At 30.5% G+C, this 27,620-nt stretch overlaps 4 protein-coding genes and 2 non-coding genes across 6 annotated transcripts in view; 2 read left to right on the forward strand and 4 right to left on the reverse strand.

Annotated features, from left to right (window-relative positions):
• LOC109326275 (probable trehalose-phosphate phosphatase J) overlaps nt 1–3,725 on the forward strand; it is a 10,288-nt gene extending 6,563 nt beyond the window's left edge. Inside the window, exons 4-13 of the mRNA XM_019558979.1 lie at nt 1,144–1,215; nt 1,468–1,560; nt 1,863–1,925; nt 2,027–2,128; nt 2,245–2,322; nt 2,422–2,491; nt 2,938–3,008; nt 3,169–3,261; nt 3,362–3,404; nt 3,584–3,725. Coding sequence (XP_019414524.1) covers nt 1,144–1,215; nt 1,468–1,560; nt 1,863–1,925; nt 2,027–2,128; nt 2,245–2,322; nt 2,422–2,491; nt 2,938–3,008; nt 3,169–3,261; nt 3,362–3,404; nt 3,584–3,585 — 687 coding nt within the window. The 3' untranslated portion in view covers nt 3,586–3,725. The remainder of the gene's footprint in view (nt 1–1,143; nt 1,216–1,467; nt 1,561–1,862; nt 1,926–2,026; nt 2,129–2,244; nt 2,323–2,421; nt 2,492–2,937; nt 3,009–3,168; nt 3,262–3,361; nt 3,405–3,583) is intronic.
• On the forward strand, nt 119–839 carry LOC109326276 (uncharacterized mitochondrial protein AtMg00810-like). Its single transcript, XM_019558980.1, is given in 3 exon segments — nt 119–565; nt 568–606; nt 795–839. Coding segments are annotated over 3 exon segments (531 nt in total).
• TRNAP-AGG lies at nt 11,807–11,878 on the reverse strand. The gene has a single exon. It is a non-coding gene; the product is annotated as a tRNA-Pro (tRNA).
• On the reverse strand, nt 11,981–12,052 carry TRNAP-AGG. Its single transcript has one exon. It is a non-coding gene; the product is annotated as a tRNA-Pro (tRNA).
• Nucleotides 19,668–20,450, reverse strand: LOC109326308. The gene has a single exon (XM_019559007.1). The coding sequence runs from the start codon at nt 20,448–20,450 to the stop codon at nt 19,668–19,670; it is 783 nt and encodes a 260-aa protein (XP_019414552.1).
• On the reverse strand, nt 22,023–27,039 carry LOC109326248 (inactive TPR repeat-containing thioredoxin TTL3-like). Its single transcript, XM_019558954.1, has 5 exons — nt 25,799–27,039; nt 25,198–25,393; nt 23,962–24,134; nt 23,520–23,853; nt 22,023–22,544 (listed from the first exon to the last, which is right to left on the reverse strand). Exons 1-5 carry the CDS (start codon nt 26,824–26,826, stop codon nt 22,416–22,418), a joined length of 1,860 nt encoding a protein of 619 aa, XP_019414499.1. The 5' UTR covers nt 26,827–27,039; the 3' UTR covers nt 22,023–22,415.

A 27,620-nucleotide genomic window follows, 5' to 3' on the forward strand; every position in this document is an offset into this window, starting at 1 on the left:
GGCCCTGAATCCAAATGATACAGTGATAATTTGCATCTATGTAGATGATCTCCTGATCACAGGAAGTTGTCCATCCAGCATTGAAGAAATCAAACATTGCTTGAAAACAGAATTCGAGATGACAGACCTGGGAACTCTATCCTACTTCTTGGGATTAGAATTTTCATACTCTAAACAAGGCATTCTAATGCATCAACAGAAGTACACATTGGAGGTACTAGAAAGATTCAGAATGAATGGCTGCAACTCAGTAGATACACCAGTTGAGTCCAATCTCAAGCTCACAAAGTGTGAAGATGAAGGCACAGTAGATGCAACCATGTATAGACAAATTGTGGGCAGTCTGAGGTACCTATGCCATAGCAGACCAGAAATTGCATATGGTGTGGGATTGATTAGCAGATTCATGAGTGATCCAAGACAATCTCACTTATCCGCAGCCAAGAGGATCATGAGGTATCTCAAAGGAACAATTGGCTATGGAATCATGTTCTCATCAAATCAAAACAGCAATGATATGAAGCCAAAACTCACAGCATACTCAGACTCAGATTGGTGTGGTGACTTAGTTGACAGAAAAAGCACAATGGGACAGGTATTTTTGCTGTCTGGGTCCTCTATATCATGGAGCTCAACAAAGCAAAAGGTGGTGGCTCTCTCCACTTGTGAGGCAGAGTACATTGCAGCATGCTCTGCTGCTTGTCAAACACTTTGGCTATCTTCTTTGTTGAGAGAATTAAAGGTGATTGCAGAAGGAAGTGTTGATCTGCTGATTGACAACAAATCAGCTATAGATTTGGCCAAAAATCCAGTGTCTCATGGATGAAGCAAACACATAGACACTAAGTATCATTTTCTAAGGGATCAAGTAAGCAAAGGCACGATTCAACCGCTTCATTGCAGAACCAAAGTTCAATTAGCGGATATAATGACAAAGCCATTAAAAGGAGAAAGATTCAAAATGTTGAGAGATCTTCTGAATGTAATTGCTAAAGTTTCGAATTAAGGTGGAGTGTTGAAAGTAATTCAAAACTTTCTGTTTTAGTGCCAAGAGTAACTAACTTTCTGTTTTTAGTAAGNTATATATATCAATATATATTCTTATGTTGGCTGCTAAATTCTGATATTTATTACTATAATCAGATGAGAAAAACTGTGAGGAAACTTGCAAGGTGTTTTCCAACAGCTATAGTAACTGGCAGATGCAAAGACAAGGTATATTTTTAGTATGGAAGATGGTTGTCCAATACTTTACAGTAATATTTGGATGGACATTATGCACGCAAAGTGGGGCAGATATTCTGGGTTAATGAACAAATTTTTCATGCTCTGCCTGCCTAATGATACTTTAGACAATGGAGTTAATTTTTGTACACTCTATAGTTATTATGTCCTTCTCCTCTTTCTTATATTTTTATTTTTATTTATATTTTTGGTACTATTTTTCAATTGCTTTGGAAAATATAGGTGTACAATTTTGTTCGGTTGGCAGAGTTATACTATGCTGGTAGCCATGGCTTGGATATTAAAGGGCCAACTAGAAGCTCAAAGTACAATAAAGTGAGTCACCTAGTTGTAGGATTGTACAAAATTAATTATTGAGTTTAAAACCTACTCACTGTTAGTATAAAGTTTTTTATACTGTCTGTACAACATCTATTATTGATTTGTATTACTTTTATTTAAAAGTCAATAATGTTTAATATATGAATGGTGAGTGATTTACTAACGGTGTAAAAATCACTTATACTATCGGTATATACATATTAAATCCTTTATTACATTCCTACCTTTTTCTTCTTCTTCCAATTCATAGAAAACCTCTAGTTTTACTTTGGTTACTAACTCATTATGCTCTATAGGATAGGAAATCAGAGACACTTCTTTTTCAACCTGCCACTCAATTTCTTCCAATGATAGATGGGGTACTTCTTTCTACTTATTCTAGCTAGCAAAATATGTTTTGTTATTCCAATGAATTTTTTAGAACATTCTAAAATTATTATTTTTTGGTACAATTTTTTAGGTGTACCAACAATTAGTTGATAAGACAAAACCAATTCCCGGAGCTATGGTGGAGAATAACAAGTTTTGTGTCTCTGTTCATTTTCGTTGTGTTGATGAAAAGGTAAAAACTATAAAAGCTATATATGCTTCAAAGACATTCACTTTTAACTACTTGTACAATTGTTGGTTTTTCTTGAAATTCTTAAAAGTTATAATAAGCTATTTATATGTTCATAGAAATGGAATGAACTTGCACACCAAGTGAAATCAGTGTTAAAGGACTACCCCAAACTTCGTCTTACCCAAGGAAGAAAGGTGGGCCATAGTTCTATTTTCTTGTTTTATGCATTTTATTTTTGTGGCTTTAATTAAGAAGTGAAAAATGTCTTAATTTAAATGTTATAATTGACATAGGTGCTAGAGATTCGTCCCACTATTAAATGGGACAAGGGGAAAGCCTTGGAATTTTTATTGGAGTCACTTGGTGAGTTTTAGTCTTATACATGTATTATACTTTGGTTTATCATTTTATTTTCACTATGAAACATTTGCTACACCTATGTTATGAAACATATATAAATGTGACAAAGTCACAAGCCTATGCTCTTCAATTGTTGTATAACATTGCCTAGTTGACTAAATGAATTGAAAACACACACCTACATGATTCATCTATTGATTGAAGATTCTTCTATATCCACAAGATTCTTGATTAATACTATATTTTAAGAGCATAATATATATGTACTATCAATATAAAAATTTATACGTAAATACTATAACGTCCATCATTCATTTGGATTACTTTTTTTGAAGAGTCAATGATACTTAAATATGAATGGTGAATGATACAATGATAGTGTATAAAATCATATAGTATCAACACATATATTTTTTGCTCTATTTTAAATAAAAAATATTTTTTAACAGGATTAGCCAACTGCAATGATGTCTTCCCTATATATATTGGTGATGATCGAAGTGATGAAGACGCTTTCAAGGTGGTCAATAATCTCAATTGTTTTTTATAATTCTCTTAAAAAAATCATACCAATTTTATTTTGATGGTTAAGCATTTTAGTATATTAATTAATTATCTTATTTGGGATAATTTTGAATCTAAAGAGTTTCAACTGTTTTTTGTTTTGTTATTATAAGCAGAAATTAAGAGACAGAAGGCAAGGTTTTGGAATTCTTGTTTCGAAATTTCCAAAAGAAACAAGTGCACTTTACTCTTTACAAGAACCCAATGAGGCAAGTAGAGTATTGTTATTAATTCCATATATTTTGGAACCAAAGCATCACATGCCTAAAACTATTTTAATTATTTTTATTTATTTACAATCTCATGCAGGTGATGGACTTTCTTCAACGTTTGGTGGAGTTGAAAAAAGTATAATTTTGGGTTCGGAACTTCTCCAGTATTGAATTTAGATCTTGACATGTGACATACAAAAAAAGTCAAAAGATTCATATTTAATATTATTTTTAAATTAAATAAATAAAAAAATTAAAAAAAATTATATTTCCTACATTTTAGTATTGAAGAGTTCAATATTAGAAATGAATTACGTTCAACTTTGTGCAAATTCCATCTTGTAAATGTTAATATGAAATGACATGTACATCCCTACCTTCCTAAAAAGTGGAATTTGGTAACAATTATATAGGACATTTTGTAATTTTTGTTCAGGTCAGAAGAAAAACAAATATGTATGGAAAAAGAAAAGACAATTTTGTCTATCTTAGTTTGAAGTATGTAACTAGCCAAATAGTAGTTAATATTATAGTATAAAATTTATGTAACCCTCATATGTAAGTCTGAAAGGATTTAATATGTGCATTTTCTCATTACCTCTTGGAATAATTAATTACAGTTTTTCACTTGTGGTTTAATTATTTTTCTATTGCCATTTACTTTGCAAGCTTTTATAAATTATGTTTTTATTTTATTTTGTGCTGAAAGTAATATTGAAAAATAGAAAGACTATGGTTGACAGGAAGACATTTTGAATAAATGAATGAAATGATATACATAATATGAAACCATGAAAGTGACATAAAATAAGTTTGTTTCAAATCATAAAACAAAATAAAAGTAAGCCTATCATTGATTTCAAAATTGATATATTATGAAGAAATGATTATTCAAGTAAAAAAAATCATACTCATTAAAACTATGAGATACAAGTTTTTAAAGTTTTTTCTTTTATTTTTCTCATAGTTGTTTTGATTTTTTATCTTATTCCACATCTCTTACTGTTTTATAAAATTAAGATAAATGATTATTATTTTTCAAATTTACCCTTATTTATTATTTATTTTTCTTTTCCATACAACAAGGATATTTTTGCTCTCTTGATTAGAAGAATAGTAATGGTCATTGACTTTTGGCAAGATAGGTTTGTGTACTATACTAATTAGTTAAAGAATTTTAGTATCTAATAATTGATCTATCTTTACCTAAAACTCACATCTATGCCAAAAAGAAAACCAATCAATATCTACATTAGGGGTGAGTAGGACTTAACTTACCTGCTCACCCAGTTTAACCCGATCATGTTCTGACCCAAATATAGTTGGGTTTTATTAGGTTTAAGATTGAGTTCGAGTTCAAAAATCACATCTAATCAATATTTAGGGTTACATCTAATTTCCCTAATATGTGATATCTTACCTAATTCAACTCCTCATCACTATTATTGAATTTATACATGTAGATTCATGTAACAAGATGGTCCCTATTCATGGTTCTAAATTGTTGCATGACAGTTTCCAATCAAAATTACGAGTTTACAACCATAATATTATGGTTTTGACCATCTTTAGTCTTTACAACAACTAAATATTTTTTTGTTATTCCCATAATTGTGAATAATTGTGATAAATGCAACATACAATTTAGAAACTTGACTAACTTTTTAGAAGATTTCAACCATAGTCCCAGTTATTTGTTACATATATAATCATGGTATGTTACCTATGTCATTATCTAATATTTGAATCATTGTTTCTTTGTGTGCACCCAGGTTCCACAATCCCATGTGTTTTACTTTTCCACGCAGAATCATAGATTATTGTACTATAATAAACCAAACAGAGAGAGTAGCACTAGAAAAAGGACTAAAACTTGTATGTCAGAAAGTTAAATACCTCAATGTATGGCCACTATAAGTTGTATACATATTATATTAATATATATGAGCTTCTTGATTCTAGAATATAGAGCAATAATTGGTGAAGCTAGGGAATATTTAAGTAATGGTGTAGAAAATTTGGTTTGGATTTGGTAGTTACACCAATAAATTGAAGCCTTCGTTTGATTCTAAGATCAATAAGTCTTTCACTATTATTCAATGTGAGAGAAAATAAGCATTTTCTGAATTATTTAGAGATGCCAATTTCCTAGATAATTTATTTTAGCATCACATGCACCTTCGCTATAAATTAAGAAAAGAAACTTGGGGTCCATGTATAAAAAAGTTGCTTCACTTTTCAATTTTTTTGCTATAACCAAATATATTCCCTCGCCTATAAGAGTAAGAAATTAATCCTCTTCGAAATGCATGATAATTTCTTCCAACAAATATAACGCCCAAGAATTAAAACTTTAACATTTTAGTCTATCTGAGAGTCTAATATGTTCTTACACCATTAGAGTAACTGTACACTTTACAAATTGATAACAAGGCTCCATACCCAAACTTTATATGAAGGAAATAGAGAAAGGTTTGGTATATATTTCCATCATCCATTGGTGCCCCACTTTCTTATCAACTAAGTTTAGGGAGGCTTTTTAGTAATTGATATATAGCAAAGTCTCTTAAATATATTGATGAGGATTGATTCTTAATGGGAAAAACTTTGTTTAGAAAGATCATATATACTCACTTATTTGATCTTTATGCTTCAACATAGATTAGTATAAGTTATAGCTATGAAAAATGTTGGTTTGAATCATAAATAAATGGCAGCTTTGTTTAATTAGAAATGTGACTTGGCAGTGTGTCACATGCACACACATATATATAATAAGACGACATTGACTAATATAAAATATTCAAATAATCACAAATATGTGAATTGACCACATGTTATTATACACATTTAGAAAGATGTGCCTTTGTTTAATTTCTTTAAACTAGAAACATATAAAAAGTCTACATCATCATAAATATAATAATGAGATTGTTAGATAAAGATTTTGATTCTGCTTGTGTGAGGGAGATAGCAAAATTGGAAAAAGAGAAAGAAGAAAGGAACAAGAAGTGCTCATTGGTTACTTAAGTTTGAAGTAACCCACTTCATGGTTAAATGGAATCAAACATAATGAGTTGGAGCATAGGGTTTAAATCTGAATTGTAACTTGTAAGGAAAACGGGGAAGGTTAATAATGTTTTTGGCTACGTTAGTGAAATTTAAAATCAACCTTGATTTAGGGAATCTATATAGTTGAATTAGGAGTTGGAATCCACTGAAAAGTGGAGGTTTGACAGGAACTATGATCTTCTTCTGTCCCAAAATTTTCCCGTCCTCATATCTCAAGCTAATTATATCTCACCAAATCACATAAAAATATTATGTTATATTTTTTTTAATTTTCTTTTTAAGTATGTGTCAAACTTCCATTGGCTGATATTGGCATCAATAATAATATTTAAAATACTTAATTAACATGATATATTTTCATTAGCTCAATATAAGATTTGGGACAAGAGATCTCATTTCATAATTGAAATTAAGAATGCTTAACTCATTTTCTAGAGACACCATTTGGACCAATAAAACTGCAATAACACCATTTCTCCTTCCTTAATAAAGTACATAGCTTCAATTCTCTCTCTCACACCAAAAAATGACCAACTTTTCATTATGGAAAGTTCAATGCAGGACCACTCCTAATGCTTGTAAATAGTTCTTAAATTACACACATAGAGGACATGCCTCTTCAACCACCACTAGCCCTAGAAAGAGGACCATTTCATATTGAAACCGATGTTAATGAGCTATTGCTATGTTTCTGTTTTATGTATAATCAAAAGTAGCTTCATAATGTGGAGAAATAGTGTGTATCTAACATGTTTACTACAATGGTAGAAGGTGCTGCTGATATTGAAAATGAGAATCATAGAGATATTTCAGATAAGCAACAAAGTATGTGGAAAGATCTACAGCAAATACCTTAGCATCTCAAAGATTATTTGTTAGGAAAATTATGATATATTCTTTTACAAATCCTCCTACACTATAAGAAAAATAATATTTTTCATAAAGTAATATTTTATTTATAAATGATTGATTTACTAATGGCATATATTACTTTCTTATGTTTATGATAATTTGATAGGAAAACATATCATTACTTATTTGTTATCACTACAGTTGAAAAGTAGAATAGCTATGTTGGACTGTCCGAACCCAATATCCCTGTTAACACAAACAGCCCAAGAAAATATTAATCCTCCCATTGGATTCGAGGGAGCTTAGTAATATTTTATTAGTTAATACTCTTCTTTCATTTATGTTGGGCTTTTATCCTTTGACCTTGGCCCAAAGTATATTTGCATTCTGCCACCAGCATCCCCATCATACGAATGTGGTTTTTTTCCGTCACTTGGTATATTAAATTACAATTACAATTGAGAAGAAGAGATATAACTTTAGATAGATTTTGATAAAGATACTAACATTAATATTAAAGAATAAAAATATTGAAGACCTTGAAGATTGGAAAACATATATTTGATACAACCCAAATAGAGAAGGTTATGAACATAATATAAAGTTAAGAGACTTCACTCCTAGTTAAAAATAATGTACACCTTGCAATGAGCTATCCATAGCAGTTCGTAAAGGTATATGCTATACTTAATTGTCTGAGTTATTGTCATTTATTTTTATTCCATTGTGCTTTTTGTTTTCAATTTCATCAATCTCTGTACCTAAAATTCTATAGAAATTTTGACCCTCTTACATGATAGACATCTCAAGTGGGGTTATCCCTCGACCTTTGTTATCATAGTAAGATTTGATAGTCATGTTGGTGGAATGAAATTCCGGTTAGTGGCTAAAGGATATACTCAAGGTCTATTGATAATTTGATACTCATATGGATGAAACTTATGAATGATTGGGGAAGCCAAATCCAGACTTAGAGAGATATCAAAGACTTGTAGATGTTGAAAGTAATTCAAAACTTTCTGTTTTAGTGCCAAGAGTAACTAACTTTCTGTTTTTAGTAAGTCTAGTTAGTTTTATCTGTTTTTCTTGTTAACCATTGTCCTATAAATAGCAATGTAATTTTCCTTTGTAATTCAATGAAAAGTGCATAAGTGTTAAGTGCAATACACTTGCACATTTTGATAAGTTCCTCTGCTATACTTCTTTCCCTCCTATAATCAATTCGGTTCTGCATTCTCTTCTTCTTTTCTTTTACAAAATTCTTCTCTGTTTGCAAAGTAACAAAAGTTCACCAAGGTTCCCAACATCTGGTATCAAGAGCACAAGGTTTGAAAGAAAACAATGGGATCTAGTAGTGCAAACTTCTCAACAAATCTTCCTATCCTTACTGGCAAAAACTGGAATAGATGGCGTGTACAAATGAAAGCCATCCTAGGCTATCAAGAAGTAACTGAGATCATTGAAGAAGGATTTCCAGACCTTCCTGAGAATCCAACAGAGGCACAGAAGCAATCCTACAAAGAGAACAAAAGGAAAGATTGCAAGGTGATGTTCATTCTCCATCAGTGTGTTGATGAGGTCCACTTTGAGAAGATTGCAGGGGCTGCAACTTCACAAGAAGCATGGAGGATATTGGAGAGGTGTAGTGAAGGAGCTGAACAACTTAAGAAGGTAAAACTGCAAACAATGAGGCGGCAATACGAACTTATGCAAATGGAAAACAGTGAGAAAGTAGCAGAATTCTTCAACAGAATCATCACACATACCAATGCTATGAAGGCATATGGAGAAAGAATTACAGATCAAACAATAGTTGAAAAGATACTAAGGACACTTAGTCCCAAATTTGATCACATTGTGGTAGCTATTGAAGAATCAAAGAAGCTAGAAGAGCTGAGAATTGAGGAGCTACAAGGTTCACTAGAAGCACATGAGCAGAGACTCAATGAGAGGAGTGTAGAAAAGTCAAGTGAGAATCAAGTTCTGTTATCACAATCCTCAAGGAAAACTGGCTACAACAGCAGGAGCAGGGGCAGAGAATTTCGATATGGTCCTGGGAAGAATACACAATTCCAAGAACAATCAAGAACTGATCAAGATCAACTTGAGAACTCTAACAGGAAAGTATACAACAATTGGAGAGGAGGTAAGAAGAAAGTTGATAAAAGAAGGGTCAAATGCTTCAAGTGTAATCGAATTGGCCACTATGCAAATGAATGCACATCAACCACAACTCATAATGAACACAGAAGAAATCAGTCAAGCTACAACCATCAAGTACACATGGTAAAGGAAGATGCAGATTCAAACAATGAGGAACAACCAATCATGTTGATGATGACAACAAACCAAGAAGTGAAAGATGATGGAGTATGGTATGTTGACTCAGGCTGCTCCAACCATATGACTGGCCATAGGAACTGGCTCATTGATTTTGATGAGAAGAAGAAAAGCAAGGTGAGATTTGTTGACAACAGATCCATCTTGGCTGAAGGCACAGGAAATATTGCTATCAGAAGAAAAGATGGAGGAAGTGCACTGATAACAGAAGTGCTTTATGTCCCTGGAATGAAGAGCAACTTAATCAGATACTTAAAAGGGATTTGCAATCAACATAGTGAATAAAGCTATGGAAATCTTTGATGGTGCTGAGAAGAAGATACTGAAGATTCCTCTGGCACAAAACAGGACATTTCAAGTAAGCCTAAACACTATGCAATATGAGTGTGCATCAGCCACTACACAAATTGATGAATCATGGCTATGGCACTTAAGATTAGGCCACTTGAATTTCAAAGATATAAGTTTGATGAGATCAAAAAATATGATCTCTGGACTCCCTGCAATTGTGATGCCAAAGGGGATGTGTGTAAGTTGTTTAACCAGTAAGCAACCCAGAACACCTTTTGGTAACTATACTATGTCTAAGGCTGCTGATATCCTACATGTAGTGTACTCATATGTATGTGGACCATTTGATGTTCAATCATTGGGTAGCAACAGATATTTTGTGTCATTTATAGATGACCAAAGCAGGAAAATGTGGTTGTATCTAATCAAGACAAAGGATGAGGTATTCACTATCTTCAAAAACTTCAAGGCCTTAGTTGAAAAGCAGTCAGGAAAATGTATCAAGATCTTGAGGACAGATGGTGGAGGAGAATTTACATCTGGTCAAATGGAATCTCTATGCAAAGAAAGTGGCATAATACATGAGATCACAGCTCCCTATACTACTCAACACAATGGAGTTGCAGAAAGAAGAAATAGAACCATATTGAATATGGTAAGGAGCATGCTCAAACATAAGAGTTTACCACACAGCTTTTGGGGTGAAGCAGCCATGACTGCTGCTCACATTCTCAACAGGTGTCCAACAAAGAGACTTAACTCCATGGTTCCAGAAGAAGCATGGTGCGGAATCAAGCCTTCAGTGAAACACTTCAAGGTCTTTGGCTCAACATGCTATAACCCCATCAATGTTTGAGAAATTTGTTGCTTCATTGATACAGTTGTTGATTGGCTTGTCAAAAATTCTAAATTGAAGAACTAAATCTCAAGTTATGCCCTACGAATCTATTTGTCTCCAGTGTTATAGACTGATATTGACCTGGCTGAAGTGACTACTATTGTTGGTGTGAGACTAGTTTTTCTATTCCTTTTAATTTCTCCTCGTTTGACTGGCTTACATGCAATCAGACAGGTGTGATTGATATGTAGGATATTTATTATTAAACTTTAATGTGTCGTAAGTGCTAATGCTACAAGTGAAATGGATTTGAATAAATAATTGTTGACAAACATTTATTTGTATTTAAGATTGATATTTTTGTGTGACAGGCACATCATGGTTACAATTCACAACCGATTTCATTATTAAAATTGAAATAATATAGTTGATCTAACAATACCGCTTCATCATAGAATGTCAAGATCAAGTGATGTAGTAAGTATTTGCTGTTGCTTGCAAACATGTGGAAGTATTGAAATCAAAGTGACTGCTAGGTGCGTGATGGCAATCTGTCTTTGTGCTGAATAGTGAAGGCTCAGATAAAGCCAGGTAATTAAGGTTGTCTCTCCATGCAACTGCTGCAAGTATTCCTTTCTTATTAAAATTGATTATGCATGCTACCTTGTCTGCAATTTTATAAGGTTGCATGAAAATGGCTAAATCTGCTTACCTGGATAGACAATTCTCAGAAATTCTTAAATGATTCCAACAGCAACTAGCTTACATAACCAACTTCCTTTCTTGGAAATGGAACTCTGGAAGAAGCTAACAATTCCTGAAACTACATTTTTTAGGTAAAGTGTCAGATTTTATTATTTATTTCTCTGGCTTTATTTATTTGTTTTGACTTTTGAGACCAATTTTGACTCACAGCACAGTCTTGAGTCTTCTATTTCATTTTTAGTTCTATTTCATGTATCACATCTTTCACCCGGAGGCATTCTGTGCAGCCACCAGATACAAATTGGTATGGTATCTCCTACAACAGTTAATAGGTCAATGTTGTCAAAATAAAAAATTCTGATTTTCATTGACATAACCAGATAAGAAATCATTAATCAAGCTTAACAACTTCCAGATCTTAAAAATACCTAATAAATATTTAATGGGGCATTCCGAGAATTGAACTCGGGACCTCTCGCACCCTAAGCGAGAATCATACCACTAGACCAAATGCCCATGTTGAGAAGTGTTATGCTGGGTCAATTTAACTCATGTTATTTTCTGATTAAAGTTCTTTATCAGATTCCAGATCTTAAAAATACCTAATAAAAAATAAAAGGGGCATTCCGAGAATTGAACTCGGGACCTCTCGCACCCTAAGCGAGAATCATACCACTAGACCAAATGCCCGGGTTGAGATAGCTAAGGCTGAATTACTTATAAATCATATTGTTTAGTTCTGACTAAAGTTGTTTACGCATGTTGCATGATCTGTAGTTTTCGAATTGTTTATATATGCTACATGACGTGTCAATTAATCTTAATCTGTCTGCAACTACTGACGTGGTTGGTTTTAAAATTCAAATCATTCCGTGTCAATTAATTTGTAGCTTCTAATTTATGACCATCTTATGCTTCACTGTACTTAAGCAGCGTACTAGTTAGTGATTGATGTAAATCAAGGGGGTGACCTATGATTTATGTGTTGAAAGTAATTCAAAACTTTCTGTTTTAGTGCCAAGAGTAACTAACTTTCTGTTTTTAGTAAGTCTAGTTAGTTTTATCTGTTTTTCTTGTTAACCATTGTCCTATAAATAGCAATGTAATTTTCCTTTGTAATTCAATGAAAAGTGCATAAGTGTTAAGTGCAATACACTTGCACATTTTGATAAGTTCCTCTGCTATACTTCTTTCCCTCCTATAATCAATTCGGTTCTGCATTCTCTTCTTCTTTTCTTTTACAAAATTCTTCTCTGTTTCCAAAGTAACAAAAGTTCACCAAGGTTCCCAACAGTATTACTTTTTATTAAGCCTCTACAAAATCTTACAATCAAATATTCTTTCTTACAAATTATAAAGCATTGCAAGATCCAATCTAACACAATAGATTGAAGGTTTGCTATGATAGCCCACTAGGTGAGGATATGAAAGTTCTAGATTAAATAGAGTAATCAACTCTATTATTTTTGTACAAGTAATCAACTCTATTTAAGAATAAAAACACATTGATTTTTTCTTAGCATGGAGCTTGCCCATTGACATTGTCTTTAAAATGATTTTTTTCCAAACATTTTTTCCATAGTATATGTTCTATTAAGTTATAAGTGATTTTTTCCATCAAAAAACGTAGTTTTTGGTGAAAGAAATAATATCAAACACACACTATAACTTAACATATTTCTGTCGGTATATTTATTAAATAAATTGAAAGATTTAAATTTTGACCCTTAGATTCCTCAATAAAATTTTTTATTGGGTTCTTAGTGTTTTGTGCCTACTCTAGAGGCATTGTTCTCAAGTATTTCTATCTATTGTTAATTAAATTGTTTTTCTTTAAAAAAATGATGGAGTAATTAATTATAAATGTTATATACTGTAAAGTGGATAAAGTGATTAATTAGTGGATTTGAACATACTGACACACACATAAGTAACAACAATAAATTAAGCTGGGTATAGTAGTTGGCTAGGTTAAGCTATTCACTAGTTACGCATATGATCCAATCTCCATAAGTCCTTGTAATGGGGTGCATAGAAAAAAAGCCATTTTTTAAAATTGATTACTGCTTTTAAACTTATAATATACAAATTAAATTTACAATCTGTTTCAAGCCCTGAAAACGGATGCAAAATGCATCTACACGAGCAGTATTTAAGATTGTGTTCCTATATAAATAATAAAAGTATAAATAAATAAATATAATGTATTTGAGAATGTGTTGGTAGGTGATTGTAGTCTAAAATTTTATATTCATCACTGATGCATAAGTTCTAACTCTGCCACTTTAGATATAAACATATAAAATAAATAAGAGTTAATTCTGATTCTAGTTTGTTATATTTTTTAATTTTACCAATTTGGTAGTTCAAAAATTAAAAAATTCAAAAAATGATCTCAATTTTTTTAAATGATAGTCAAATTAGTTGATCTATATTTAAAAATTTTAGTAAATATTTTGAGTTTTTCAATTTTTGAGGGATCAAACTCGTAAGATTAAAAAACATGATGGACTGAAATGAATATTTACTTAATAAATAAATGGAGTAAGGATCTTGTCAACTAATGGAGAGACAAGTACTACAAAAAATAAAGAAAACAATAACATAGTAACATATTTTTATCATTTTATATACAATGGAATAACGCTTTTGTCATTGAAAACACAAGTAAAATTAAGTAATTGTCTTTGCATTAATGGAGAAGATCATGTTTACTTTATCCTTGATTACTAACACATGCATAAGCTTATTATAGAGAAGTTTTCTTCAACCGAGAATCGATTCAGAACTAATTTTTCAATTGAAGTTGCATAAGGCTCAGAAATCAATGTAATATAAATAAGGCATCAAACATGATTTATGCCTTTTGAGTCATGTGGTGAGGGAACTTGACAAAAAATAGAATGATTGAATTATAACAAATATGGAATAAAACACATAATGTCCATAGTAATGGGAGAATGGAATAAAGCTATTATTACACACACCCAACAACCGAAATAGATATGCATTATTGTAACAAAAAGTTAGAGGGTCACACAAAATTTCAGGGAAAATTATGAAAATTGTTTCTTGTTTTAATGACTTCTTCCAAAAAGAAAAAAAAAAGGTTTAATTTCCAACAAGCCATGTGCATGCAAAAGTGCAAATGATAGAAAAGGTGAGAGGACAAGAAGAAAGCAAGTCTATTCACTAGTCCACATACCACAATAATAAAACTAATGTCAAGGTGTTACTCCTTTAATCCAACTCTTATTGGCTTTATTTTCATCTCGTTTTTTTTTTTTTTTACTAACAAGAGTATCACTTAGTATTTTTTGGGTAATGAACAAATCTCTTTTAGGGTGTGTAGCTGCCAATCTTAATAAGTATCGTTTCTAAAAATCAAACTCTTGATCTTTTGGTTATCCTAAAAATCTAGCAGAATCTTATATCACTAGATGAACACTTTATTGGTTGGGCTTTTGGTAAAGCAAATTACTTTTGAGATAATTTTCTGTGAAGCAATTTTTTTCTCTCCCAAGAGTTAACTTGGTTGATAGAGTTACTAGAACATTTTAAGTATAAGTACTTATGAGCCTTGTATAAAGCATTGATTATTACTTGGACATTAATCATGAGACTGATATTGACACTCAGACATAGACAATATCCTAAATACAGGGCATGACAATATTTACAAACATATATATAATATCAGAAATTAAACTCAATATGCATTGTTAAAAATGTTAAATTGAGAAACAATATTATTTTCATATGATGATGCTCACAAAAACCATTCAATTTTATAACTTTACAACGTAAAGATTTTGTCTATTTTAATAAAAGATCAAAAAATAGTGACAAAAAAGATCAAAAAACAATAGTGAATTATCTTTAATTTTAATATACCTAAATCATTTCTCCCTCTTCTTGATTATAGTCATTATTGAAAAAGGATAACATCTAGCTCAGGTTCATCATGTAAGCAACTTTAAAATCCAGTAATTCAAACTTATCTCATGCTATATTCCTTATTTTACTACCTATCCAACATTTTCACCTTTTAAAGTTTCATTAAAAATTTAAGAAATTGAGTTAAGTGTCCGAGAGGGATCAAGTCAATTTAACATATCTGCTAAATGCTAGAGATGTGTCAACAAAATGTAGAAATTGAAGAAAAAAAATTAATCTTTAGTACTATCAAGGATATCATTTACCATTTTGGATAAGGAATTAATCATTCTCAGGGTTTGTGATTGTCTCTCTCAACAAGTGTCGCTCACAGGAATCGAACCATCAACTTTGTGGATCAAGTGAAATCTTACACTACTAGATCAACATTTTGTTGGTTTATATGTAGATATGAATTTACCTAATTTTTATTTTAATATTTTCATTTAAATATGGAGTTTCATTATGATGAAAACGGCTTTAACTATTGATAAGCAATGAAAAGAAAGAAGGAAAAAGGTATTAGTGTCCATTTTCCGACCAAGTTCAATGAACAATTATAGTTAGAATGAGATTCTCATGTTTGATAAGTGCATATTTTATTAACAATAAAGCCTTTGAAAAGCAGTAGCCAATATAATTTAATATATTCGCACACCTATGACATATCTAGCTCGTGGAATATTGCTAACGGTAAAAAGTGGGAATAAAAAGAGCAATAATTTTAAAATATGCAATGATTGTGTAATATTTTTTATACTATCAATATATTATTTATTATTGATGATTAATAAATCAATGATAAATAATTTGCTGTGAGTTTATACATATTAAATCCATAAATAATATTATTTAAAAAAATACTTGTATAAGTATGTAAAAAGACTTCTATTTGTAGGTATTCACAATAATAGTTAATAGTTGAATATGAGCATCATATTAGTTTTTATATTCATAAATTTATATTTTAATTAAATATTATATATTTTTTATTATTATTTTAGGTTATATATATAACTATTTTATTATTATTTTAGAATGTATTTAAGTAATTGAATGACAAATTTAATATAATATGAATGTTATTGTTCATATAATAATTAGTTAAATATATTTATGATTAAAAATATATAAACAGACATGAAAACTTTTTAAGTATCCACAAATTTTTGGAGGAGACCCCACAAATAGGTGTGATATAGGAACGGTAGGTTATACTTTCAATTACTCGTTATCATCCTTAATTTTAGCAAGTTATTTATAGAATGTGAAGGTACAAAAAGTCTTGATTTATGGAAATAGATTTTGGCTTTTACGATTATAATTAGAGTTAATGTGTATTATTGTAATCTTTATAAGTTTTGTATCTACTAATTTGATTTTTGATGAAATAAAAATCTAAACTAATATTTAATAACCTTTAATGTGAGTCAAAATAATTAATATTAATTATCATAAAATAAATTAAAAAGACTAATTTAATTTACATTAGATACTTTTAGAATCATTTTAGATTTTCCTATTTTTGATGGACTAAATTGAATCATATAAAAAAATTTAAGGAACCAAAATAAATCTTTATCCTTAAAAATATTTGGATTATACTTCATAGAAAATGACAAAGTTTGCCAAGTCAGATAGTTCTTGCTCTTCTCAACTGAATTTATAAATCAGTAATAAAGGTTAATTTCATGTCAACTTCAGACAATTATTTTGACATCTATTTGTCCCATGCTAGATTTGGACAAATCAAAATCCTTGTCCCCATGCATATATTTAATTTTCTGGAGATTAATTAATATAAATAATCAATTTGAATGGTAGGTCATTAAAATTATATATCCAAGTTAGTAGTGTTAGTCAAGATGGGAGTCATTTTCATAAGACGAACTTATATGTAAATAATTTATTAGGGTGCAGCTTAGTTAGAACTTAGATGATATATATAAATATTAAGAACCGCTCATGAACATATGATACGAACGTCAAAAGAATAAATTAATGAAACAGTTACATAATTAGTGGTTAATAAAGTTGAGCGATTCGTGATCGTATCTCGAAAACATTACAATATTTTTGTGATAGCCAAATGTTAGTATGTTAATATTTTATTATTTTATATATTAGTAAACCATTTGAAAGATTTTTTTATAGCATTCTTATAATTTGTTTTATAATAACACAAGCAGGAGTATACTCTATCGTATGCGATATGTATCCATCTTTTCTTAATTCTGAAGGAAAATGATAAGTCCACCACCTTGTTTGTAATATGTTTTTTTTTTATCGATAAAAGGAATGATTTTATTAAGAAAGGAAATAATTATAGGAGAGAAAAAAGCTGGAAAAAAAAACTAAAAGTCATTACAACATAAGACAAAAAATAGGGTTTGCTATTGGGTCCGCAAATTTGTAATATGTTTTTTATTGTTCTTAAGTTGGTAATCAAAGATATTGAGTGTTGGGGTTAAAATGGAAGCCTTGTGAATGATATATCTAGGGATGATAAGAGACTACATTTATTATCTCACTATTTTGTTTCATTTCATGTGCTTAAAATGAACAATTATTTCGGGCTCGCCACGTAGCTCACATTTTTTATGTGGGCATGACATAAATTTATGAACATATAAATTTGTGAAAGAAACAATTTTAAAAAAAATAATGAATATTTCATCTTAAATATGAAGTGACTAACTTAAATGAATAATATTGATATTTTAATTTTGTATAATATATCTTTTTAATATATATGTATGTAAATTAAATTATTTACAAAATAGTAATTTAAACTTTTTTATAATTTTGTTGAATATGTTATTGATACTTGACAGGAAGTAAGAATATGAATAATTATGTTGTTGTCTAGAGCGACCTTATTAGAGCAAAATATATTGTGATGGAGGTATCATACATTTGTCAATTTGAAGCTTAGAACAACAAAGTATCTTTGAAAACAGATATATTTCTGTTTGAAATAGCCTTTCTTCCATTAAATTGTTTTTTTTAATTAGAATCTTTAATTTTAACTTTTGAGTTAAAGACATGTTGAGGGAAATAAATACTTATATTAAGAATTATTTGTCCTTATGTCTTATTTATTTTCAATAGGAGATTTAATTTATACGGAATTGTTTTTTTATAAGAACAAAAGGAAGTCTCACAATCTCTTGCGTTAATAAAAAATATTTAGTATTACTAAGTATTGTGAAAATAACGCGGAAGCATAGAATGAATATTGTGAATCTTTATTCATTAAAGGATTACAAGTTATGTGCTTATATACACAATACAAAGATAGCTTGTGATATAAGTAACAACTACACAAACTCTTAACAAACTAACTAAGATATTAATTACATGTGTAAAATATGCAAAATGTGCCAATTACAATAATTGTTCAACCAATGTTTCACTTGACTTTCTAACCAGTTAATCGATTAACAGTTGTGTTAATCGATTAACACTTACTCAGTTAATCGATTAACTATACAGTTAATCGATTAACTATACAGTTAATCGATTAACTGTTATTGTTGTTGTCTTGTTTTCATGATGACTTTGTTCTCCAATACTAAGATTATTTCATCATCTTTGGGTAAGGAACTAATCATTTCCGGAGTAACTGGTTGTCCCTCCTAACAAGTGTCGCTCCCAGAATCGATGATATATGATAAAATACATTTCTAATAAATTCATTTTATTTGTAGGCACGAATATTGATGGTCAATTCATGAAGTATAATATTAGAAATTAAAGTGTAAAAAAAGAATATAAATTTCATTCATTGAGTGAATTCAATATTGAACGGATAAACTACAAAATTACAATGAAAACTTTATATAAAAGGAAGAAAAAACTAATTATCCTAATCAAAACTAATTAACTAACTAACTCCTTTAGTTTTAGAAATTAATAACTTAGGTTATAACTAATCCAAAAATACAATATCACATATTCACATACACTATTATTTACATTGGTACAATACATTTCAACGTAACCAAGATTGATGGTCATAAAAACATACATTTGATTTGCACTAAGAGAACTTTTAGCTCTTTAATGTAAAAAAAACTGTAGAACTTTGATGAGGTGTGTTATGTTAATTATGTTATGACTTTATATATTAGTATAATCAAAGTTTATTTGTCTTTCAAACTTATATATATATATATATAAATAACATCTATGCAAATGCTGCTTTAAAGTAAGGATGATTTAAACCACTAAAATAAACTTGTATCGACTATTCATTAATAAAACTAAGATTTTAATGTATTAAATAATCTAACTACATGGTTCATATTTTCCTTAGAGGGTAGGAGTCATGTCTTACATTATAAACCGATATGATCCTAACTAATCTTCAACTTTGTTTGAAATTGGTTTGGCATTCTTGTGATATCACTCTTGTCTCGTTCTTCAATATTCTCACCTTAAACATACACCCCACATTGCACTTCTCAACCCATGTCCCTAAATGTGAAGCTTTAGTCTTCACATTGATTTTCATTTCCAAATCCATCGGAACGAGAGTGTTGTATTTTCTATCATTCATGTTTGTCTTCATTGAATGTGGGAATGGTCCATTGGTTCCGATTAGATCAACCATGACCTTGTTTGAATCATTTGGATTAAGTTCCAACCTTGGGAATTTTCCTATTGCCACCTTAGTTTTCTCAAAAAGAAGCAAAACATTTGCATCCTTTTGATACTCTATTCCCAACCTTTTATTAGGGTTCTTGGCCATCAACGATATTAGATAGTGAGGTTGTGAGATTTTATCTATAGGGTTAATGACCACAAAGTTTGAGATAGAAAAGGTTGGTTTTGTATTTGGGGTGAAGATAAAGTATAAAATAGTCATGGTTATAGCAATGATGATAACAATGCCAAGCAAGATTAGGGCAATGGTGAGGAGAATATGTGGACAACATTGACGTTCTTTGTTTGTCGCGGAAGGAGAATTTCGATCTCTTTCTATGAGCAATGCATTCTCATAGGATGGAACTCGATAAACTTGATCCTTTTGAAACTGCACAATGTAAGTTTGGTGTTTTTCGCAATCGAGAGAAAGCGGCAACAATGTCACGACATCAACTTGGTGTCTGACTTCGTTGGTGTCGTGGCATCGAAACTCTTCTTCCATGAAGAATGGAAGAATTGGCTACACAGCATAAAAAACTTCACAATGCTTGTCAATAGGAATTGGCTAAATTGAAAGAGAGAATCGTTAGGGTGGTTACAGCTTGGAAAACAAAATCGGACAGTGAGGAACAAGAAATTCTAACATAAACTTAATAGACTTAAAATAGGTACCATCAACTAATACACTCTTGCATTTAAGAAAACAATTATCTACTAATATAAGATTTATATCTATTAATATTATTACTTAATTATTAATGCATAAAAAAAGGGTCTAGTGAGTACATTAAATCATTACACTGAACCTGAACTTATAACTATTTTATATTTTATCTCACAATTCCAAATTTTATCATGTAGATTGAGAATAGATATTTATGGTTTTAATAGCATTTTCCCTTAGAATATGGAATAAAGATACATTTTATTTGAATAAAAAGTATTCATAATATATAAAATAAAATAAAAATGTAGTGATTAATATTTTTCTAATAAATTAGAATAGAAAATTTCCATTCTTTATCCTTAGTTAAGAAAAATCTTATTGAGTAGTCATAAATATTTAGATAGTATCTGAGTTTAAGCCAAGAGTTACCCATACCCTAAGAGTATCTAGGTTTAGTCAGAAATACACTACCAATAAAAGTGTATCTTTAAATTATTGGTTTCATATTTATCCTCACTTTGAAAATAGGATCAAAATAAAACCTCAAAATCACATTAAAAAAAATTAGAGGATTAGGTAATAAAGTATTTTTAAGGGTAGTTAATAAAAAGTATGTGCATAGATATATAGCTTAGAATATTTGCTTCAAAGACATGTGGTATTCTGCAAACATGATATATATTAGAATCAATGAGTGGAAGAGTGAACGGTTTGAGTGATAAACCAATTAGATACTTAATGCTTGGTTGCACTAATGCATGGATGATAAATAAAATAAACATTTTTAAATGATTATGTACCAAGATCACAATTCTTTTGATTCTAAATGTGTGTTATCATCTATATGGTGTAACAGAAGTAATCGTTCAGGATAATAGATGTAAAGGAGATCAGAATTTGTTAACAAAATTCAATTAAATAGGGATGTTTCTAATTGGTGCATGCAAGATATAGTAAATAACTTGAGTTTAATATATATCATTGGTCTCTCACGTTCACTTCAATTCCATGCAATGTTGACACTTTATTCTTGACATGTAATTCATTTGGATCCATGAATTTATTAAGTGTGTAATTACTGAAACTTAGCTGGTCGTATAATGTAATTTTATTCTCCCTAAAAAGGTCTTTCATAACTCAAACTCATTATCTAAAAGACTTGTAATCATAAATTTCATTATTGAGTCTCTACTATTATCATTTACATATTAAAAATGTATCTATTTGTCAATATTGACATGACTTTTTCTTAAGCTATAGCACTTAACAGAAAAAGTTGACATTGAAGATATAACTAGTCACATTAAGTTTACTAGGGATGAAAAATTAATTAGTACAAAAATTAAAACTAATCAATTTATAATGACTAAATACATATTTAAGTATAAAAAACCAAATACTACTATTATACACTTTCTGTGCATAGAAGAAAAATAATTAAAAACATTGGGAAAAGTGGCACATACATGTTCTAGCTTCCAATTACATTATTGTTAACAATTTTTCCAATACACATACAAACTCTAATTCTTATATACATCAACTTGATAACTTTTTTCTGAAATATTCTGAAGTAGACACATTCATCATTTTCTCCTCATAAAAAAACATCCACATTTTTTTCCTCCATAGTACTTTGTCTTTTCCAAATGATTAATCATCTTGTTCTGAATTTTCCTCTATGGTAGTGTAGGATATAGTTAAAATGTACCCTCTTCCTTGACCTATAGTCTATATTCTATAACATTTGTCACACTTCAAATAATAATTGTTTTTGGTAACTTTTCTTTAGCCCATAAATTATGAATCACCTTGTCTTTTCAAAAGATGGGCTTGGGCCTCCAACAAGGCCTTGTTTAGTTCTTCATTTTCTGGTGCTTCTTTTACCAACACTTCATAGTCTTGTATTGAAGCTTCCCATCTTTTCAACTACAATTTTACAATAAACATCACATAAATAACACAACTTGAAAATCAAAGTTGAAATATTTTGTGTTTTAAAACTTGAATTTACCTAATTGAATCTTGTAGTACATGTTTAAAGAGTTTTTTCTTTGATCAAAGCATGTTGTAAAAGGAAAATGATTTTTGGACAACAAAATTTACACTATACATGTTAAGGAGACTCTATTAATCTCAAGAGTAATGCTAGGTAGCAGCACAATCTTTTCAATATTTTATTGGACAAACTATCTATTGTTACCATAAATTCATGTAATACTCACTAAAGATCCGTTCTCTGAAATTATGTCTCAAATCTTGTCCCACATTATTATAATGAAGCAAAAATTATAAAAAATGAATTAAAAAATTAATTAACATAGATATATTTTAATTAATACGTGATAAGATTTGGGATAACAGATCTCTGTTCAATGGCAGCAAACCCATATAATTTTAATGGTTTACATGAAATCTACCTAATAATGGAGGATGTGATGAATAAAGTTGAAAAGTCAGTGTTGCCAACATTTCTCTTACTCTACTATAATCATTCAAATTAACTTTGTAATAAAAAATTAACCAAATATAGGAGTACCAAAGAGCAAAAGTATATTCATAAAAGTTAAAGTCTTCAAGACATTAATTTTAGTTAATAACATGTATAGTTGTTACTTATTAACCAAATTACACATTGTTAACTAAAATTTTATATTTTGTTAACCATGGTAAATTTGGTGGATGAATATACTATCCACTAAACCAACAACACGTTTGTCTAGTGGTGTTAGACCTAACTAAATTCTGAAATGTACCAAAAAATCAAAAATCAAATATTCGATTCATGTGAGTTACACTTGTTGGGAGGGGTAACCACATACTTCGAAAGGATTAGTTTCATACCCTTAGTTATACCAAAAAAAATATGAATGAAGTAAAGAAAAGAAGCTTTAGATGGGTTACCTTTGCATTACAATCAGCCCTTCTTAGCCTAGCCTTGGTGTAAGATGGTCTTAAGTTAAGGGCAGCATTGCAATCTTCCAAAGCTTTTTCATATTGTCCTAACTTTGATCTACATGCAGCTCGGTTGCATAGCAAAAGAGAGTTATATGGGTCATGTTCTAAGCCTTCTCCATATGCAACACAAGCCTCAGTGAATTTTGATGCCTTGAAAAGTTCATTTCCTTTTGCTCTAGAACTTGTAATAGCTCTAATCTTTTTCAACACCTTATTTGCTTCCTTGTTGTTTGAGTCCAACCTAGTTGCTTTATTAGCTTCCTCTAAAGCATTTTCAAATCTATCAATAAAAAATGAGTGAATATTAATTACATGTTAAGAAATGTCTACATGGGTATGAGTAATCATTGAGATTTTACAATAAAATGTTTGTGATTAATATACTAACCTGCCAGAAGCCAAATGAACCTTAGCATGAGTAACCAAGAAATTTGCATTACCAATAGGTCCAAAGAACTTAGTACCCTCATCATAATCAATGTTTCTACACTTTGACATTACTTTTTCTGCATTTTCATGCCTACGTAGCTTCAACAATGCTTCAGCTTGCAATGCAAATATCTTCCAATAAGGCCAAAACATGACTCATATTACCACAAATCACACAAATAATAATCTTCTATTCACGCTACTTTATCTCATTATTTTTGTCACCAATAAAAAATAAAGAATTCATTTAATGAAGTGATTATTTCTTATTTGTAGCATAAAATAATGTATAACCAGATGTCGCTAGATACCCACAAAAAATGAGAACATCTATTGTCCCACAAATTGTATCATTGCATGTATCACAAGCTTCCTGAAAAAAACATTTTTAAGTTAAATAATTAACAATTAAATATTTTTCTAACCAATCACAACTAATGGTACATGCAGTGGCACAATTTATGGCACAACATATGTGTACCCTAGAAAAACCAAAAAGTTAAGGGTTCGATTCTCAGGAGCGATAGGCAGTCATACATCCCAAAAGAGACTAGTTACTTAATCATAACGTAGAGACACCATTGATACCAGTGATGTTAATATGTATTAGTCATCAAACTAGTTATGGTATTGGTATAGTGGTATAACGGTTCAACCGCTAGTTCACTAATTCAACTGCATACCGGCGAACTTAGATACACATATATAATATATTAACATTAATGTTGAAAAATAAAATAAAAAACCCACAAAAATTTCATTAAAATATTAATTTTAAATAAAACCGGCCTGTATGACCGGTACGATTCAATTGAAAACCGGCCGGTCAATTGAAAATCGGCCGGTATGACAGGTTTTGGCCAATTTTAACCGGTATAATTGCATGACTAGTATAATCATTGTACCGTATCGGTATTGGGACCGGTTGAACTGGCCGGTACGAATCAGTTTTTACAACACTGCTTGATAGTACCAAAAAATAGAAGATTTATGTTAAAATGACATATGCAGGTCTATGTGAGAGAAATGAAAAGAAATTTGCTGTCACAAATCTTATCTTAATTAACATGGCATATTTTTAGTATGCAATAGTAATAGTATGAGACATGATTTGGGACAACAAATCTCTGTTCTACAAAAAAAAAGATAAAATTAGATGTTGATAATATGATAATATAGATGAATAATAACTCACTTGTGGAGCAGAATCTGCACCAGATGATATAGCATTGTTGGTGACAGTGATAAGTGTGTTCCAATCTCCTAACCTACGAGCCTCAGTGCATTTATGTAAATGGGTTTGAAGATTCTTAACTTTAGCAACCTCATCAGGATCAGCCTCTGCTCCTGCTTGTTTATAATGATACAATGCACTATCTACTTCTCCTAATCTGAAATAACAATTAACAAAAACATACATCAACAATGAATCACATAACAACCACTAACTCGGGAAAAGGGTGAAATTGTATTGGGAAATCCACAACAAAAATGAAATTTTGTCGAATCTCTATAATATGTATCAAACGTGTAAAAATCGAACTATGTTTGTAATTCACTATAGGCTCGGGAAACAAAGAAAATATGTGTACGAACGAGATATCCAGCAACAAGAAGAAGGATAAGGATTGAATAGAGGAACTCCTTAACATTTAACAATCCCAGATGTGTTGATATCAAAAGTGACTTAGTCGGCACCTCTTATATCACCTCATATATTTAGTATCTTAATAAAATGAAGAGGTGATGTATGAGTAAATCTAGGTAAATAACATAATAGAAATCAAAGTACATACCTAAAGTACAAACTTCCCAATCTATGATGAGCTCTATGGTAATGAGAGTCAATTCTAATGGCTTCTCTGCATTCAAACACAGCCTCTAAAAGTCTACCAAGAGCAGTTAAAGCAGCACTTCTATTGCTCCTATAAGAAGCTTTATTAGGATCAATTGCAATAGCTGCATCATAAAGAGCCAAAGCCTCTGCAAATCTTCCATTCTTATAATCTTCATTACCCATTATCTTCAATTGTTCAGGATCCATTCTAGTAGATAAAGCCCTGCATAATGAACCTAATTGTTCTTTGCTTGGTTTAACAACCTCTTTACTCTTATAACCAACATTATTATCCATTGTATTATTAATGTTGTTGTTGTTGTTGTTTTTTGTGTACCCTCCAACATTACCAATGTTGTTATAGTAATTTTCCTTTGCATTGTGAGGACTAATATTTTGTCCACTTTGTCTAAGGTTACCTAAATTACCATACAACATAACATTGCTAGAAGAAGCTCTAACAAGGTTGTTGCTACCTTTGTTTTTTTGATGATCAACAATCATGCTTTCAAGCTCACCAGAAATTCCAACAGCTTCTCTTGGCACCTTTCTTCCTTGGTTTACATAGCCTTGAGTCGGCGCCGCTTTCGATACACCTCTAGTCCCTGAAGAACCACCATGCACTGCCATTGCTGTTTCATTTGGTTGTTGTTTCCTTTGTTCCACGACATGTGTTGCTGTTGTTGTTGTTGTTGGAATTTGAGGGTAGTTGGATAAAGAAGGGGATTGTGTGACAACATAACTAGTTGATGAATTTTTCGAGGCATTAGATGAAGTTGTTACAACTGAGGCTGCACTAATGTCAGAACCACCTCTGCGCCTTTTCGAATCATGGGTATTCGATGGCTTAACGAAATCGGTTCCGTTATTCGATCTGATTGGAGAAGAGCCAGAAGTGATTGATTTCCCTGACCAGCTAGTTCTTCTCCTGAACACTGCTGATATTAAGCCACAGCCATATCTCCTCTCTGGTGAAATGTCTCCCATTTTTTTCTTACTGCATAGCTTGTTACACAAGTAACATTTATATTTCTATAGTATATGATATTTCTATAGTATAATATGATGTTGCATACCAAAATTTTCCTATGCTAACCAAATATATAAGTGATTTCTATAATAAATTGAAACACTACAACACCTTAAAGGTACTAAGTCCCAGGAGATACCCTACAAAGCCTCCTCCTGGAGAAGATACAAAGGAACAAAATTTCTTTCTATTCTCTCAAAGTTTCTTATGAATATGCAAATATGAAACTAAATGAGATGCTATTGAGAGAGGAAATTTCAGGAAGAAAAAAAAAAGAATAAAAAAGGATAAGTCAATTGTTTTATTGAAAAACAAAAATTGCTAAGGTTGACTTTCAATTTTCTTTTTCTCTAAACTAAATTTTTTGTTTTCCTATTTTATTGTTTATGGTTTTTCCATTAGTTTTGTTGTTTGTTGTTTGATACAGAAAGGAAATCCTTTAGACTCGGTCTTAGGCTTAATAAAGATCTCTATAATTTTGGAAATGAAAAAAGCTGAGTTATATTAAATTTTCTTGTAAGTTGTAACAACAAGGAGACAGAAATGAAATAGACATAAGCTTCCCACGTCTTAGGTTAGTTGTAACATGGCAAGCATTATTAAGGAATAATACTCTATTTTATAAAATTGATTTTATGATTATTTTAGAAAACTTTCATATTCAATATTCCAAGATCCATTCCAAGCACTAGAATATCTATACGCAAATGGAGACAAAAAAAAGTCCATTACATGTTTATATCATATGATT

This window comes from Lupinus angustifolius, chromosome LG14 (genome assembly GCF_001865875.1).
Source record: "Lupinus angustifolius cultivar Tanjil chromosome LG14, LupAngTanjil_v1.0, whole genome shotgun sequence".
NCBI classification, from domain to species: domain Eukaryota; kingdom Viridiplantae; phylum Streptophyta; class Magnoliopsida; order Fabales; family Fabaceae; genus Lupinus; species Lupinus angustifolius.

Excerpts from the sequence above, each read along its gene's own strand:
- LOC109326308 (XM_019559007.1), bottom strand. The coding sequence starts at position 20,450 with ATGGAAGAAGAGTTTCGATGCCACGACACCAACGAAGTCAGACACCAA.
- LOC109326248 (XM_019558954.1), bottom strand. The coding sequence starts at position 26,826 with ATGGGAGACATTTCACCAGAGAGGAGATATGGCTGTGGCTTAATATCA. Across the intron at positions 25,394-25,798 it reads TTGGGAAGTTTGTACTTTAG|ATTAGGAGAAGTAGATAGTG; the intron begins GTATGTACTTTG and ends TTGTTATTTCAG. Across the intron at positions 24,135-25,197 it reads GTGCAGATTCTGCTCCACAA|ATATTTGCATTGCAAGCTGA; the intron begins GTGAGTTATTAT and ends CCTTATTGGAAG.